This window comes from Silene latifolia, chromosome 9, assembly GCF_048544455.1.
Source record: "Silene latifolia isolate original U9 population chromosome 9, ASM4854445v1, whole genome shotgun sequence".
Classification (NCBI taxonomy): domain Eukaryota; kingdom Viridiplantae; phylum Streptophyta; class Magnoliopsida; order Caryophyllales; family Caryophyllaceae; genus Silene; species Silene latifolia.
Genome location: NC_133534.1, coordinates 58,606,999 through 58,624,485, shown reverse-complemented (window position 1 = coordinate 58,624,485; position 17,487 = coordinate 58,606,999). Strand labels below are relative to the sequence as shown.

At 39.2% G+C, this 17,487-nt stretch overlaps 1 protein-coding gene across 1 annotated transcript; it reads left to right on the top strand.

The window, feature by feature from the left end:
• The first annotated feature begins 266 nt into the window (after positions 1-266).
• On the top strand, positions 267-2,528 carry LOC141599805 (uncharacterized). Its single transcript, XM_074419922.1, has 2 exons — positions 267-369; positions 846-2,528. Exon 2 carries the CDS (start codon positions 852-854, stop codon positions 2,046-2,048), a length of 1,197 nt encoding a protein of 398 aa, XP_074276023.1. The 5' UTR covers positions 267-369; positions 846-851; the 3' UTR covers positions 2,049-2,528.
• The last annotated feature ends 14,959 nt before the right edge of the window (positions 2,529-17,487 follow it).

Sequence of the window (17,487 nt, the reverse complement as noted above, 5' to 3'; positions counted from 1 at the left end):
AAAACTCTATATACCGTGCATATATTACAATGGATCAAAACTAATTATTTAATCAAGAAAATAAAAATTAATCATAATAACTAAACAAATGAGTGATTATTTTAGTTATCCTATGCTCCATTTGCACAGAGAGTATTTTTTTTACACCTTAACAACCTTAGCAAAACCCTTATCTTTCCTTATCATATGATCTCTCTCACTCACTCAACCATCGATCCAACTTGGCATCTTGTATATAAATAACACTTCCACTCCTCTTCTATCTTGCTTACATAACTTTTTTGACACTCAGAAACTCAGCCAAAAAAAAAAAAATCATCAAACATTAACCTTTTCCTTCTCTGTATCCTGTAGCAGTATAGCTCAAAGGTAAATTAATCACACCTCCATTATGTATTCTCATCATTCATAATATATAACATACAATATTATTATTATTATTATTATCTTATATTATCTCTCTTTAATTTATAAAATACTGAGTCGAAAATAGAAAATCGTAATCAGTTAGCCTTGGCCATGGCTGACGTTATGTTCTGTTTTTCAATTATCACAAAGTTTATATTTCATCATCATAAACAACCAATAATATAAAAAAGAAAACAAGAAAAATAAAAAAGCTAAATTGTTTTTTGTTTTACGCCTTTCCTACCTTTTTTCTAGCTTCTACTTAACATTTCCATTGCTTTTTCACATTTCATTGTTTAACACGGGTATGTAATATGTCTACGTACATTTGAGATCTTGAGGCACTAGCGTAATGTAGTTATTTTTTATGAACATTTATTTTATTTATGTAACATTTCCCAACTAAGTACATTAATTATGTTTGATATCACTTTCAGGAATCTATGATCATAACTCCAATGGAAGGTTGTTCAAGGATAGCTCCATGGAGCAATAACGTGTATCAACAAGGCGGTCTCGGTACACCGGGATCAACAATCTCAACCTTAATGGATCCAAGTCAAGAGCAAGGAATAATCTCATGGGGTGAAGGTGCACCAATTACTCATCATCATCAGCAGCAGCAACATCATGACCATCTTCCTATGATGGGTCCTATAATGGGAGGCAACAACATGATTCAATCGCAGCAGCCGCCTTTCGATGTATCGAAAGGATGTGATGCAACATCATCAATTGATCAATCACTTGAGTGTTTGTTATCAGGTACAAACAGCAACACAGAAACTTCTGATGAGGATGATGGTATTTCCATGCTATTTAATAATTCAGATTCTAGTAAAAACTTTTGGAATTTCTCCTCAATTAACAATAATCAAAATAATATAATCTCCACAAAAGAGATTATTATAAACAATAATAATATTAATAATAATACTAATCCTAGGAAGAGAAGTCATGATGACATACACAATTTTCATGAAGATCAAACACAACATTATAACCTCACAACTAGTACTAGTCCACCAAAGGGTACAAAAAGGCGGCGGACTAATATCGCTACCACCAACACCACCACCAGTACACAGACGAACACGGAAAAAATGTCGAATTCATCGAATATTAGCTTCCAGCTACAGGGGAAATCATCAATTAACTCAACAGAGGAGCCAGATACAGAGGCAATTCAACAAATGAAAGAAATGATATACAGGGCAGCTGCATTTAGGCCAGTGAATTTTGGGGTTGAACCAATTGAAAGACCTAAAAGGAAGAATGTGAGGATATCAAGTGACCCACAAACCGCGGCGGCTCGACAAAGAAGAGAAAGGATTAGTGAAAGACTTAGGGTTCTTCAAAAGCTTGTTCCTGGTGGAACTAAAATGGATACTGCTTCAATGCTTGATGAAGCTGCTAATTACCTCAAGTTTCTTAGAAACCAAGTTCAAGATTTGGAATCTTTTGGTAATAATAATAATAATAATAATAATAAGCTTCATCATCAATTTCATTTTTCTACTACATCACCTACTAATCATCTTTTTACCCCTCCTCATCCTACCACAAATTTACAGTTTTCACATTCCATGTCTTTTCCCATGCAAGCTCCTCATTTTTTACCACCAAACCCTAAAAGTTGAAGGCCTTTTTTTTTTACTTTTTTTTTCTCAACACAAAGCAAGAAAAAAGGTAGGTGAACATGCAGTAATTCTTGTGTGAGACGATTTTACATTGTGAAACGGTCCTATTATATAATATACTCCTACTTGTTATAAAAATGGACGTCTTATTCTAGAATTTGTGTGAAATGTCCTTTTTAGCCCTACTTTTTACTTCATCATTGTATTAGCTAATTATTACCCTATCATCATTTATATCATCATAGGCATCATCATTATTCCCTTTGTAAGATGGTGGGTGAATATTTTTGTAATTTCACACCAAGCAAATGTAATGGAGTAATGGGTCGGGGATGAGTTTGTTAATTAATCAAGTGTCAGATGATTAACTTTTTGTTCATGTGAAAAGTTTGAGTAATTATAGCATTATGATTATTATGATCAAGATCCCTTTTATGTAATCTTTTAACAATAATTGTACTTGAAAAAGGTTCACTTTTCCTGGAGATAACTTTCTGTTGGAGGTCTAATGTCTATTGTTTTTATTTCAATCTAGTTCATGTTTTGAGTTGGATAGTACCTTAGATCTAAAATCTTTTACTCCATATTCATGTAAGATTACATGCTTTCTTCTAAGTTCTAACCCATATATCCATTAATTAAAACAAAATAAAGATATTAATTATATAGAATGGAACCCGCTCATTATCATACAACAGCCTTATATGAGAATTTTTGAATTTTTATTCTGTAATTATTATATAGAAGTAACTCTTTTATTAGTAAAAAGTAGACCTTGTAAATTGACCCTAGCGAAATTGAGAACTCAAATCTAACCCGACCTGAATAATTATTGTTGTAATAGACCATTTCCTCAAAAAAACTTGAAAACAACCACCAGAAAATGATCCGGCCTGACTCGATTTAACTCGATTATTGCAAGCCCGAACAACCCGAACCCGACTTAGTTGACCCATTTTTCAGGTCGAGTAGAAAGGATGTGAGACCGTTTTATTCTAAAATTTGTGAAGTTTATTTATTATGATAACACCATTTATATATAAAAAAAGACTAGTTTAATTAATATAAGAATTAGGGTAAGTATTAAGTTGGATGAAAAGGTTTAGGGTTTAATAAATGGAGTGATTAATAATAATTGATTAAATAATTAAGAAAGGTGGAAGGGGAGACATTAAGTTATGAAAACCAGTGAGGACGAAACAGAGGAGGTGTCTCCTTGATTCAATCCAAAGCGTGCTCTTGAAAATCACACCTTAACTTTCAAACAGAGAATTTATTGCTTAGCACATGATGATTATTCTTCTTTTTTGGCAGCCTATGTTTGTTAATTTTGTCTAACTCTTTTTGTCCATTTCTTCATTTCTCAAATTCTAACTAGCTTCCTTCCATTTATTTACACTTTACCACCACTTTCCAACTCTGTCTTTTCTTGTACGGAGTAACACTCCATTTCTTTATACACAAATTCCCATTATAGACGACAGATATCCGTCTATAAGACAAACAACAAGTTACATGGTGAGGCTCAAAATTGTCACCACTTTAAGTATATTTGATCCGTCTTTCATTTTATAAGGATATTAGTGAAACTAATTGTTCTTTATGTCCTCACACCTTCACTATAACTGGCCGGTTCGCAAAAACTACTCTACCACTGTTGTACATGCAACGATAAAAAATGTAACCATTATTAATGACCGTTTTTTTTAAAGGGGACGCTATTTACCATAAAATGGTTATTTTTTTCAAAGAATGTGGGCACAATCGTCGTACACAAGAAATGCTACTTACTAGTTAGGCTTGCCTAAGCCCTTGAAAAACTTCATTATTCTCTGTTTTTGGACTCTGTGTTAGAATATTTGTCCAGCACTACAGCCAATCTCACGGTATTAATACTTTTTTGACCTCCATTACGGACGTCGACTATTCTAGTATCAGATTAAAAACAGTTTGGGAATACTATATTGAAAAACACGCATATAATAACCTTTTTAAAATGTATAGAACGTAGTGTTCCATGACTTCCATCTTATATTTATCTTTATCCCGATTATTTGTTTACTTTTAATTTTGGCAGGACGATCAAGAAAAGAGGAGATGATCAAATATTTGATGACAAATGGACTAAATTGAGTATGAAGTACTATGGATGGCTAATTTCTTCATCAAAAGCATTTCCAAAATTAGAAAAGTATGTAGACAATTGACTGAAACACCTCAAAATGAAATAGGTAAATAAATAATCTAAATAAAGGGAGTAATTGTTTTGACAACCGAAATTAATTTTGATTAAAATTGTATTAAAAATTCGGGTGTCTTGAGTTAGTTTTGGGTAGAGTTTTAGGCTATAAAGGCCATGCCCTACTATTAGTAAATGTAGTCCATTGCCATCAAAGTTTTGTACTTTTGTTAAAGAAATCGGTTAAAACGTGACTCAACAAAATCGGTATACTCCGTTAAATTAGTCTTCAATCCACGGTCATTCTTAGGCGTAAGATGTAAATCTAACATTTTACGGATCTTGGTCCTTAACCTTGTCACAAATTATAGAATAAAACCGTTTCTAACATCAAAGTCTTTCTTCATTCCCTACCCGTACCCCAATAATGTCGGAACTCGGAACGATAATGATCAATGTCGAAATGTGAAGGTCATACACGGTATATTACTAGCCTACAAGCTAAGTAGCTAATAGCGTTCTCACATGCCAATGGATTATTATAGGAATAGTAGGGATGGTAGCAAAAGTTGACGTTCGAACCAAGTTACTAAAAAGATGATGAACAAAGAAAAGAAAATTTTAAATAAGATGTTGATTGATGGATACATGCCTTAATTTGACCAGTAAGTCTCTTTTAAACCGGGTCAAATATTACTCCACTTGAAATCTTGAATATATAAGACAATTCTATTATTTTTTCTTATACATTTTGCTTTTGTCTTATCCATATTATTTGATCCGTTTAAGTTCAAAACAGATATACCCATTTTAAACGAGAATTTGTGCAATTTGCCCTATATGAACCAAAAATGGTATATTTTGACATGTTCAAAATTGGCCTATATTCTTCGTTCCTTAGTGGTTTGGGTTATCTTCCTAAATGTAGCAAAATTTGTTGTGAAAATAACCAATTTGCTTGTTATATAATGGTACTTTATTCGGCTACAACTAGTTGACATTCCAAAAAAGGAATCAAATACAACCAATATCCAACGTTCAATTAGGGATTATTTCCTTTTATATAAAATCATGATGACACAAGATTTTTTTGACTTTGGTAAGGTAGGATGAGGTGATATGGTTATTGTCTTGTTCTATAAAGACAGCTGTTTTGTTATGATCATCCTTCAATGTGATCACATTAGCCATCATTGCTTGTTTTCTACCTCATTGTGGGATAAGAGTAGGGACCGGTTCTATAACTTATTAGTGCTTCACCCTTGGAGTGAACCATCAATCTATCATCTTGTATTTTCATTTGTGTTATACCATTTCCAAGCAAGGATCGTGTTAATTAGACTGCGATCTAATTTTATTCTTAATTCCACTTTATTTATCTTGATTTACTTTCATCCTCTCAAGCAAAAGGTCACGATCTAAGTCATCAACCCAATCATTTTCCACTTTACAACATTCTCAATCATGCCCCATTATCATATTATATACTTTTTTTTTCTAATTGTTCCACCAATAGAATTTTGACACATATGAGGTCACAAAAATGGTCAATTTTGTTCAAGTATGGTCACAAATTGACCTTTTATTGTATTTGGACATAAATTAACACATTTGGTCACCAATTAATTAGCTTAATTAAGTCATTAATCATGACCAAGCAAGGTCATGACCAAGCAATTGACCTAGCTTGGGGATGGTCTTATTAATTGCCTAAATTTGTTCTTGTGTGTAATTATTGTGCGAAGGTCTATGTTGCTGAGACTCGTTGGAAAGTATCTAATACGAGTGCTTTTAAGTGTTAGACTCGATCATTTATACGAAAAATCTGCATAATTTGGCTTAAAACGAGGCGTCGAAGTGTCGTAATACCCTTGTCCGAGTGTCGAGTGTCAAACACGGATACGTGGGGGAATTAGAAGAGTCGGAATAATATAGGTGACGGTGTTGAAGATGCATAGATATAATTAGGATGATTTTGTTTTGGATAAATTTAACAAAGAGGTTAAATTTAACTTTGAAGAAGGGTTAATTAATCTATGCACTTAAGTTAGCATTTTTTTTTTGAAATCCCAAAGGTGGGATTAATACATTTTATAAGAAACAACGTAAACAAGATCAACAACTTATTTTGGAAGTTCTAAGGAACTCCATAACTTACGATCGCTATGTGACGCACTCAACTGAGCTAACTCGTGCGCTATCCTATTTAAATTTCTACTTGCAAAAGACCAATAAACAACTTCAAAATCAACACAAAAAAAATGAATATCATCAAGCATCAAATGAAACTCGCTTCGTCCCTTCGCCATCGTCGACACCGCATCAACCAGTGGCTTGCAATCGCTCTCGACTACGATCTTTGTGTGTCCACGTCTCCTTGCTTCCTGGATTTCTACCAACATCGCTTCAGCCTCCGTCATCCGCACCTCCATCGTCTCCTCCTTATGTTCACTTAACCCCCATAACACCGCACCCTTGCTATCTCGACAAACCACCCAATTCCCGTACCTCATCCCTCCTTTACTCTCGCATCAACATTGATCTTCACCATCCCGACCTCCGGTTTTTTCCAGTACCTCCTAATACCGCCACTCTCCTCTCCTGCACCAGTCACACCCCTCTCCTCCTCACGGGTCTCCCTACACAGCTCTTCGACTCTCTTCCTCGCCTTCTCCGTGTCCACCCGCAAATTTTCGAACACCCACTTGTTTCTAGCTTCCCATAGAGCCCAACAACCCGTCATGAAAATATCTATCTCACCATCCTCCAACTCCCTCCACACATCCTCCATCCACTCCCTCACCCGCTCATACCCATCAACCGCCTGCACCTCAATCCCCAGCCTATCCCACAACCCACCCGCCAACCCACATCCCCTAACAAGATGAAGACAAGTCTCCATCTCATTGTAACAAGCCGGGCAGCCAGCATCAATAGTTCGAACACGAGAAGCCAAATTGCGCTTAGTGGCGATAACATCATTACAAAAGAGCCACATAAACACCTTAATACGAGGCAAAACCTTCGCTTTCCAAATCTGATTCCACAAAGCCTTTTCCTTCGTGTTATCAGACGAACCCACCTCCTCCTCTCGACCCTTCGTTAGCACTTTATAAGCATATTTGACAGAATATTCACCATCCTTTTCGAGCTCCCACGTCCAAGAGTCTCGGGCTTCGTAATGCAAATCCGCATATTAAGTATCCGGTCATGTTCAAAAGGAAGGAATAACTCACGTACCTTAGTTGTGTCCCATGCCCTACCATCCGTATTTCATAACTCAGCCACCACCATATTTTCGTCGGCATTCCGTCTTGGTGAAAGGACCCTCCTTGTCTACGTGTTTACAATCCAGGGGTCGGTCCAAACCTTAGTACTCAGGCCATTCCTAACTCGCCTCCTAATCCCTAGCAACAACACCCCCTTAGCTTCCAAAATCCCTCTCCACGTATAACTCGAATTAGTGCCAAGGTTAGCTCGCATAAAGTCGCCCTCAGGAAAGTATTTACCTCCCAAAACTCGAGCCATAAAACTAGACATGTTAGTGACCAAGTGCCAGGCTTGTTTACCCAACAATACCATGTTGAACATGTGAAAGTCGCGAAAACCAAGCCCTTCAAAACATTTCGGTTTACAAAGTTTTGACCACGCAATCCACGGAATTTTGCCCTTACCATTAGCTCAGCCCCACCAGAATCGAGACACAATCGACCGCAGTTCATCGCAGAAATTGGCCGGTAATTTGAAGACACTCATCGCATAAGTCGGAATTGATTGGGCTACAACCTTTATCAAAACTTCCCGACCCGCCTTTGAAAATAATTGACCCCGCCATCCCTGTAATTTCTTGCATAATTTATCTCGAATAACACTAGCAACAATCTTCTTTGAATGCCATACGACAGTAGGAAGCCCGAGATATCGATCCTGCACCTCTACGGTCCGAACACCGAGACAAGTAGCCACCTGGTTCCTATCTATCAAACGAGTACCACGGCTAAACGAAACAATAGTTTTGTCGAAATTAACTAACTCACCTGATACCAAGGCATACTCCTGAAGGATATGTTTTACGCAATTAGCTTCCCCCAAATTTGCTTTAACAAATAAGATCCTATCATCCGCAAAAAACAAGTGTGAAACAATAGATGTATTCGGCGCTATTCTGATCCCGTGTAATGACCCATTTTCTGCAGCACGTCTTACCAAGCTCGACAAAACCCCAGCGCACAAAATAAAAAGATAAGGAGATAACGGGTCTCCTTGCCTCAATCCTCGCTCAGGCCTAAATTCCTCCGACGGGCTGCCATTAATCAAAACAGAGAACGTAACTGACGACACATACGTCATAACTCGACCTACCCACCTCGAATCAAACCCCATTCGTAGGAGTACCCATGTAACACCCCCATACTCCAAGTGCCTTACCAGGACCACTCAGGTATGAAGACATTACCATCTCGGTTACCCGAGGCAATGATAAACAAACAACAATAAAGAAACAACGTTTATTATAAATAATTTAGTGAATAGTTACAATCCTCAAAACCAAACCAAAAGTATGATACATGATTCCAAACTGACTGTTCTAACTGAAATGTAAATAAACTAAAGGCTACAGCGGAAGACTCCTATCATCATGTCGTGGCATCCCAAACTATCCCAAAGACTCATCTCAATACCTGCTCAATATCTGCTCACCATCCACGAATGGATCACCGCAGTTTACAAAACAACACCGGGTCGAGACTAATCACACAATCAATATGTATAACAACAATAAGATATACGACACGCCTTTAATCGTCACACACACACACACAACCAACCAATTCCCATCGTCTCAATACGACCGTCCACTTTGGACCCGGCCTTGCCGATGGGGGACCGCACCGTACCCACCAAATCCCCGCTCCACATAGTGAGCGATAACCCCGTCCATTAATGTGCACATCCCCTTTCGTGGCGGGTTCCACGAAAGGCGAAACTAGGGCGTGAAGCCACTCCCGCAAGTGACCCCACTCACCCGAGGCCACGCCTCGCGAACCATCAACAACGATCACAACCACAATCACAATACAATTATTATATCAAACAACCAAACACAATACATCAACCAATATCCCGTTATGGGACTAATACTCGAGTAGGAAATCCTACCCGTATGCACACAATCGAGACGGTCTCTCTACCATCCGAGTCAAAAAGCCTCTTCTATGAACCCTCCTCCTATCATACAACACATATAGGCTACCAATCACATACTACACATAAAAACCCCCAATCTCTAAATTAGGGTTTAACCAAATCAAAGGAAATACAATAAAAATGGTACGTAGATCTTACCCTCGACGCAAGGAACCCAACGATATAAACAACGACAAGAACTGACCGTCTGAACTCCGGGAATTGCTAAGAATGCGATTAGGAAGATGAACTTGTTGCTTTCTCTCTTAAACAGGAATTTAGGTTTTGTAAAAGTAGTTTAGAATAATGACGACGGAACTTAAATACCTTAATCGCATAATTAACAAAACCCGAGAAAACTCCCCGTAAAACCGGACACTCGATCGAGTGCCCCTTACTCGATCGAGTGCCCCAGCTACTCGATCGAGTACCCAACAGGTCAGAAACTATTTTATTTCGCCACTTACCCTTACTCGATAGAGTAAGGGCTACTCGATAGAGTACCCCAAGACTTATAAATACGGAGTATTACAGTCTTCCCTCCTTAAAAGGAACTTCGTCCCCAAAGTTCAAACCACTACTAAACAAAGGTACTCCCATAACCTTCCCGACTCAGCAACCAAAACAAAATTCAACATAAAACATGATACTAACCCAACTCATCCCGACAAACATCCCGACACAACATATAAAAGGGGTATAAAACTCTTAAAAACTGCTCGCGATCATCTCCTACCCCCCTAAAAGAAACAAGGTTACGTCCCCGTAACCATACATACCTGATCAAAAAGGAAAGGGTAACGCTCTTTCATAGCTTCCTCTGGCTCCCATGTAGCTTCCTCGGTCTCATGGTTAGACCACAGGATCTTAAGCAAAACTGTCTCACCACTCCTAGTCTTTCTAACCTTTCGGTCTAGAATCTGCTTAGGCACCTCAAGATATGATAAGGACTCATCTAGCTCTAAGCTCTCTGCCTCCAACACATGTGACGGGTCCCTCACATACTTCCGCAGCTGCGATACATGAAACACATTATGCACTCTCTCTAACGCAGCTGGTAAAGCCAGACGATAAGCAACTTCCCCAACTCGCTCTAAGATCTCATAAGGCCCTATAAACTTCTGACTTAACTTACCTTTCTTCCCAAATCTCATAACCCCGCGCATAGGGGACACTTTCAAAAGAACCTTGTCCCCAACTTGAAACTCTATGTCCCGACGATGTAAATCTGCATAACTCTTTTGTCGATCCTGGGCTGCTCTCATCCGTTCCCTGATCATCTTAATCTGTTCCACCATCTCATGCACCATCTCTGGTCCTAAAACCACTGCCTCAGCACTATCGTCCCAACAGATTGGACTCCTACATCTCCTCCCATACAAAGCCTCAAACGGTGCCATACCAACAGAGGGGCAAATTGGTTGTCCGTGTACTCTCGCTGGGGGAACAGAAATAGAGGCGTGTCGAAACACCTGTCAAAGAATATTCGCTCGTTGTGGCAAGAAAAGTCTTGGTAAAAGGATAAATATTACGACAGTTTGCAGTTGGCTTGGAAATGCGGGTCCGGGCGAAGAACAAATGTCAAATGAACCAAATATACGATGTGTGGCATCAAGGAAGAGGCGCACCAAAGATGGGCCCACGAATAACGAACTTATAACGAATCTTCAAAAATTAATTTGGAGGGAAACTGAGGAAGAGGCGCAGCAAGAGCTGTGTCTCTTGGAAGAGGCGCAACACCTGCTACGTCTTTTCCTGAGTGTTGTTTTTCCGAGTAAAAACTCGATAAAACACGGGATTGTCTTCATAATTTCGAAACAATAAAACCTCAAATATTCTCTCAAATTCCAACCATTTCTTGCTAAAATTTGATCAAAATCTTGCATTTGCCATAACTAATCGAGGTATGTGTATTAATCTTGCATTAATCTTCCGTATTTGATCAAATTGGATCGACAAAATCAGGGTTATCAACCCTAAAAAGGTCGAAAATTTGGGGCTTTTCCCCCAAATGATTTTGCCTTGTAAAATTGACCTTGCAAATGGATTATTGGTAGTATAAGGATCGTAACCATGTATTTATTTTGGATTTTCGTTGAGTTTTGAGTATTTGAGTGAAATTGAGATGGTCTCACAGCTAAACCGTATATTGCTTCGAAAATAGCCTTAGGATTGCCCATTTTTGATGAAATTTGGTATTTGGAATCCTTGTATGATGGGTAAACTTCCTACCATTTCGGAATTTTTATTTGTGACAGCTTTTTCAGGACACTTTTCTAGGGCATAATCGCCGTTACAACGAAATGCTGTCGAAATTTCGACTCGAACCCATGACTAGGCTTCAACTCAGGCTTGACTTGACCCAAATTACCACATGAGCGGGACGGGTTTGTGGGAAAATTGGCCAAAAAGAGCGATTTTGGAGCTCCGAAAACTCGAAAATCCCCTAATTAAGGCTTGTCGTCACTCGACACGGCCTAAATTCACTTCAATTTTGCAGGTGATGAGGCTTTTACGTTAGGGATAGCTCCCATGGACGTGGACACAGCTCTTGACCCTTCTCGTACGCTTGAGGAGGCATTGGAGCAAGCTTTCACTGCTGCAGTGGCAGCTGCTGAGGACGAGGTCGTCTAGGAGGAGGTTGTTGAGGAGGAGGAGGCCCCGAGGCGGGCCAATGTCGGACGAGGTGGTCACCAGCTGAGGGGAGCACCAGAGTGGGCCGAGACTTGGGACAGCAGGTACCTCATCTGGGCTGCGGAGGGTCACCTGTCCTACAGGACGGTGAAGAGCTTGGTAACTCGAACTCATCACTCCTTCATTCATCGTTTTCATTTCTATTTGCTATTCCTTTTCCCTTTCATTCGAGCTAAAGATAGCTCTTGCTTTGAATCAAAATAGGAGGCCGGGAACATCAGGTCGTTCTCGGGTTACACGACGATGATGGGGGCCTACGAGAAACTGTCAGCAGAGGAGCGGGCAATCATCGAGCGAGGAGCGTTTGGTGCCTTGGTACAGGCTTGGCGAGACATCACGAGGAGGAAGATTCGGGCTAACCTTTGCCTGGTTCGAGCCTTCCTGGATCGGTTTTGGGATAAGACCTCTACCTTTCACATGCCTTTCGGTGAAGTTGGGGTCACGTTAAAAGACTACGACATGATTTCTGGATTGCCGTGCGGGAATGAGGCGGTGGGATGGCCGAAGACAGCCATGAGGGTAGACTCGGCCTAGGCTAGGAGCTTGATCGGCTGGAACTTGATGCCGAAGGCTGCCGCGGTGCCCGGGTTGGTGCCTAGTTCCTATGTTCGGGATTATTTTGCTGTGAAGAGACCGGCGATGGTGGTGATCGATGAGAGGGAGACGACTCCTCCTCCTTGCACTGCCGAGCAGAGAGCTCGTTTGTGGCTCTGGTGGTTCTTGTCTTCGATCTACCTCGGAAACAAGGGAGAGAGGCTGTCGACGAAGCTTCTTCCCTTCCTTTCTGACCTAGGTGGCCTAGGCCGTTGGGACTAGGTCACTGCTGGCTTTGCGGTCCTCATTCGCTATATGAGGGCCATGCTTCATCCGGAGTTGATAGAGAAGGGGACTTCTACTGCCACTGTTGGCCCTGGACTGTTGCTGGAGGTATGAAGCTCCATTTCTTTTCATGAAAGATCATTTCTTTATCGAATCACGAAAGATCGTCATTAACTATCTTGTTTTACAGGCGTGGGTGTACTCCTACTTTCCGGGCCTCGCTCCCAAGAGGACGGAGCCAGGGGAGAGAGCTTATCCCGTCGTGAGGGATTGGTTGATGTGTCGCACGAAGAGTCAGCGTTCCTTCCACGACGCCTGTCAACGGGAGGTGAACGCTCTGTGATACCGTCGTAGAGTACCAAAAATAAAATTTATAATCCAAACTACTACTATAGATAGTGGCAGTCAGGGTCGAACCACAAGGAGGCAAGTAATTTAAAGTTGTCTAATTTAAGTCTAAAGTAACAGTTTTTGGGGGGTTTGATTTGAATGATTCTATAACTAAAGGTAATAATACCAAAACTAAACTAAAGCAAACAAATGAGCAGTAGATGAAAATAGATGAAATCAAATATTAAAAGGATGCTAAGATGGTCGGTTCACTGTAGTTTCGACGTTGGCAACTCTAAGTAAATTGATATAAGCATGTTAGACGGGAAAATAAAAAGTCCTCTCGGTCCAATTTAACAGGTAGCAACCTTTCGGCCTAAGCTACGGGTCCCTAAATCTCACTAATACCAACTTTCGTTCTTGATTAAAGATACTTAAAGCCTAAATTAACTTATCTCTCGATCTTATTAATTTAGTCGTCTTAATTAAGTAGTCTATTTTCCTCCCTTATCTTTCGATCTATCGGGTCGGTCAATTCCTAAGCATTCAACTAGTCGCGTGCACTCGATTCGTCAAATATAGCAATTAAATTAATTAAGTCAAAGCTAATCTAACACGTGGTAGTCGATCGACCAACGAAGTCAGTCGATCGACCAGAGCCCGATAACATGTTGCCTATTGTCGAAACCGTCTAACCTACAGATCCCCTACATCTTAGCACGTAGGATTTAGCTACTCATGATGGTGATAATAACAACAATAAAATTAACAAATAAAGCAATTGAATTCATAATTGAATTAACTGAATAAATAACTAACATGAAACGAGAATTTGGCTTTGGGAAATTTAAACTAGCAATTCTAAACTACGGAAGAATTAAAGCAATGAAATTGAATAAAGGAACAGAGAAATACCGTAAAGAAGATTTGAAGAGAAAAGACCAAAACCCAATGCCAAAAGAAAACTTTATTGATGAAAACTAATCTAAACTCATGAAATAATAAAAATTAAAATTTTGTGTATTGAACCCTAATTAATTCGATATCCTCTTCTGAAAACCTCAGGTAACGTTATATTGATAGTCTTCCGTAACTTTTATTCCTAAAACCTAATTACATTGGGCTTTCTCGTTTTCCAAATTTGCGTTAGATAGAAATAGCAGTCGATCGACCACTAGGACCAGTCGATCGACCAAGGGTCGATATTATCAAAGCTTCTGACTTAAAATAAAACTTGTTCGTTAGCTCATGTGGTCGATCGACCATAGACCTCAGTCGATCGACTGACTGCTCTTCCTGCAGTCAACTGTTCAGCATTCTGACAGTCTATAGACCATATAGGTCAGTCTATAGACTAAGTTAGTTGGTAGTCCGCTTCTGAAACTCTCGCAAATCTATCTTTCAGACCTTGATACGCGCACCAAGTTCGCTTCCCGAGTCTTTTCTTCACTTCAGATCCTATACCTAGTACTCGGGGACGGATTCGGCTTATTTTTCGCTGCATTTTTCCCATATCTGCAATATTTCACAAAAACACAAAAGTAGACGGAAACAGGGAAAATTGTAGCATAAACTACATAATTGAGCTCTGAAATGCGTGTGAAATAGGGTGTAAAACATCATATTTAGGACACGCATCAAACTTCCCCAAACCAAACCCTTGCTTGTCCCCAAGCAAGAACCTGACTCGATCTTAAAACCTAATTGGAACGATTTCAATCTCAGAGCGAAATGCAAAATGCAAAGCCTAAACCAGTTTAATGCTAGAAATCAACAATCAATTAGTAATATTAATCATGCAAACGAGTTATGGAATCGTTAAGAAAACTGCTGAACTTTAAACTATAGAGACTTATCATATTGGACTCTCACGGGTCGCTCACATCACACTTAAGCACATGTGAATATATGTAAAAGATAGAAAGAAGTAATTTTGTAATGACACTCACCTAACGACGACCTATAAGAACATGCTTGCAATCTAATATGAAAATGATTTCTACAACCGTACATATGCATTCCAACCATAAAAGACCATGACACATGCCGAGGTAAATATGGATATGTGAGGTAATGGGTAAGAAGGGGCTAAGATAAATTTGGATATGAGGAGTTAAAGCCAAGCTAGTAACCACAGATCCAAATTACGGGAACATTCCAACTTCAAACTCAAGATCAATCGATACAAAACGGTGCCAATTAGAAGCACAAATCTCACAATTTCCACAATTAGTCAACTCCCCATAAGATACAAATACAACATGGGAGCAAAAATCGCCATTTAATAAAGACTTTGAATTATGCGATTTTGATTTTTTTTCTTTCATTCCTGAAGTGCACGGTCGATCAACCCATGAATCCAGTCGACCGACCAAAGGTCGAACTTGCTTTTCATTTTTTCCCTCATTTTTTCAATTCTATTTTTTCTTTCTTTCTTTCCAACATTCCACCAACCTTCTCATAAAGAGCAATATAACCAAAATGCAATAAACACATTCCCACAACTACCAATACTAGCTCAGATAAGGTAGGTTAAATATAGTATGTAGCTTATGGGACAGAAGGCAATTTGGCTATGTGAGGTTTATGGGTAAAATGAGAAAAGGGGACCTCTACCACATGTGTCAACAAACCACAAACCGAATTCATACAGGTATTAAGCAGATTAAGTTCATATTTATGCACATTTATGTAACATGCCTCATAAGGAGTAACTACTCACATCTTAAATAAGCTGGTCATGGATGACACCAGTTATAAAGCTCTAAAACTCAGAAAATGATGTAGTTTACCTAAGTCAAGTTTAAAGTTCAGCAAGATATTTAACGAAAACTCGTAGACTATGCATATGTGATTCTACTAATAACATGTTAATTAAGCACGACTTAGGCATAAACAAATGCAAATGCAATGTCATCATTGAACTACTACCGTTCCGAACCTATATGCTAAAATTAACGTGCAAAATTTTTGAATTTTTGAAATTTTTGGAATTTTTTGAATTTTTGTGTATATAAGAGGAAATGAAATAACAATGCAAGACAAAAATGTAAACGTGAATGCAAAACAGAATGAATGCAACGCAAAACCCTTCCCCAAACCAAATCACACAATGTCCCCATTGTGCGAAATCATATAATGAAAATAGCAAAGGAAATGGGATTTTGCGGAATTATAACTAAAATTGACATAAAAGAAGAACTCGGAAACTCACAAGACTTTAAGCGCAGCAGGAAACCTCCCCAAACCAGCGTGAGCTAGGAGGTTTCAGTAGCCAGCAGTGCTACCATAGGTACCTGAAAAGAAACAAAAGTACCACGCGTAATTCCGAGAAAGCAATTTACGAAACGCAAAATTATGTGCAAAAAGAAAAACAGAAGAAAACAGAAATGAATCGGAGAATAATGTGGAGAAAAGTCTCCCTCAACTCCGCAAATCGACCAAACACAGCAGGGGAATGGTCGTGAACAGGTACAGTAGCGAAGGCGGCCGATCGACCATACTAGCTAGTCGATCGACCAGGGTGACAGGAACAGAAGCCCCTAGAGTCGCGGCATAGTCGATCGACTGGCTGGTATGGTCGATCGACCGAGATACCTGTTGTAAGTTTCTGATTTCTTTGAATTAGCTCAATAAATTGAGCTAATATGGTCTATGAACCTGCAAATACACATAATAACGCGCCCAAAATTGCGCAAAACCCAAAGTAACTGATACTGTCGTTTCGTACCAAAAATAAAATACCTAAGTACTACTAACAGAAGTCAGCGGTAAGTAGGGTCGATCTCCACAGGGAGGCGGTGTACTATCTATTTGTCTATTTTATCCGTCTGATGTCACAAATGTGGGTTGAATTGATTGTGTTGACTAAACTAAAAGGCTAAAGAAGAGAAATGAATAAGAGAATTAACAGTAAGAGGAAGGAAGTATGCTAGGAGTCGGTCCACCGTGGCAGCTATCAGATCTTATACTATCGGGAATATTAAGGCGATTAGACTATTGATAAGAAGAGCTATGGTCGTCACCTTTCGGTCCTTAAACCGCCCTAGAGTGTAAACAGCTTAACTTTCGCCCTCACTGCAATACCCTATTGTAATTAAGCAAGCCTTCCCTTCCAATCTTTCGATCTAGGTCGGGGTTAACTAGAATTATTGGTCTCCTGCATGCATTCATTCGACCGGATAACAATTAAATTGCCTAATACAATTCTTATCGCAGGGCTAATCTATT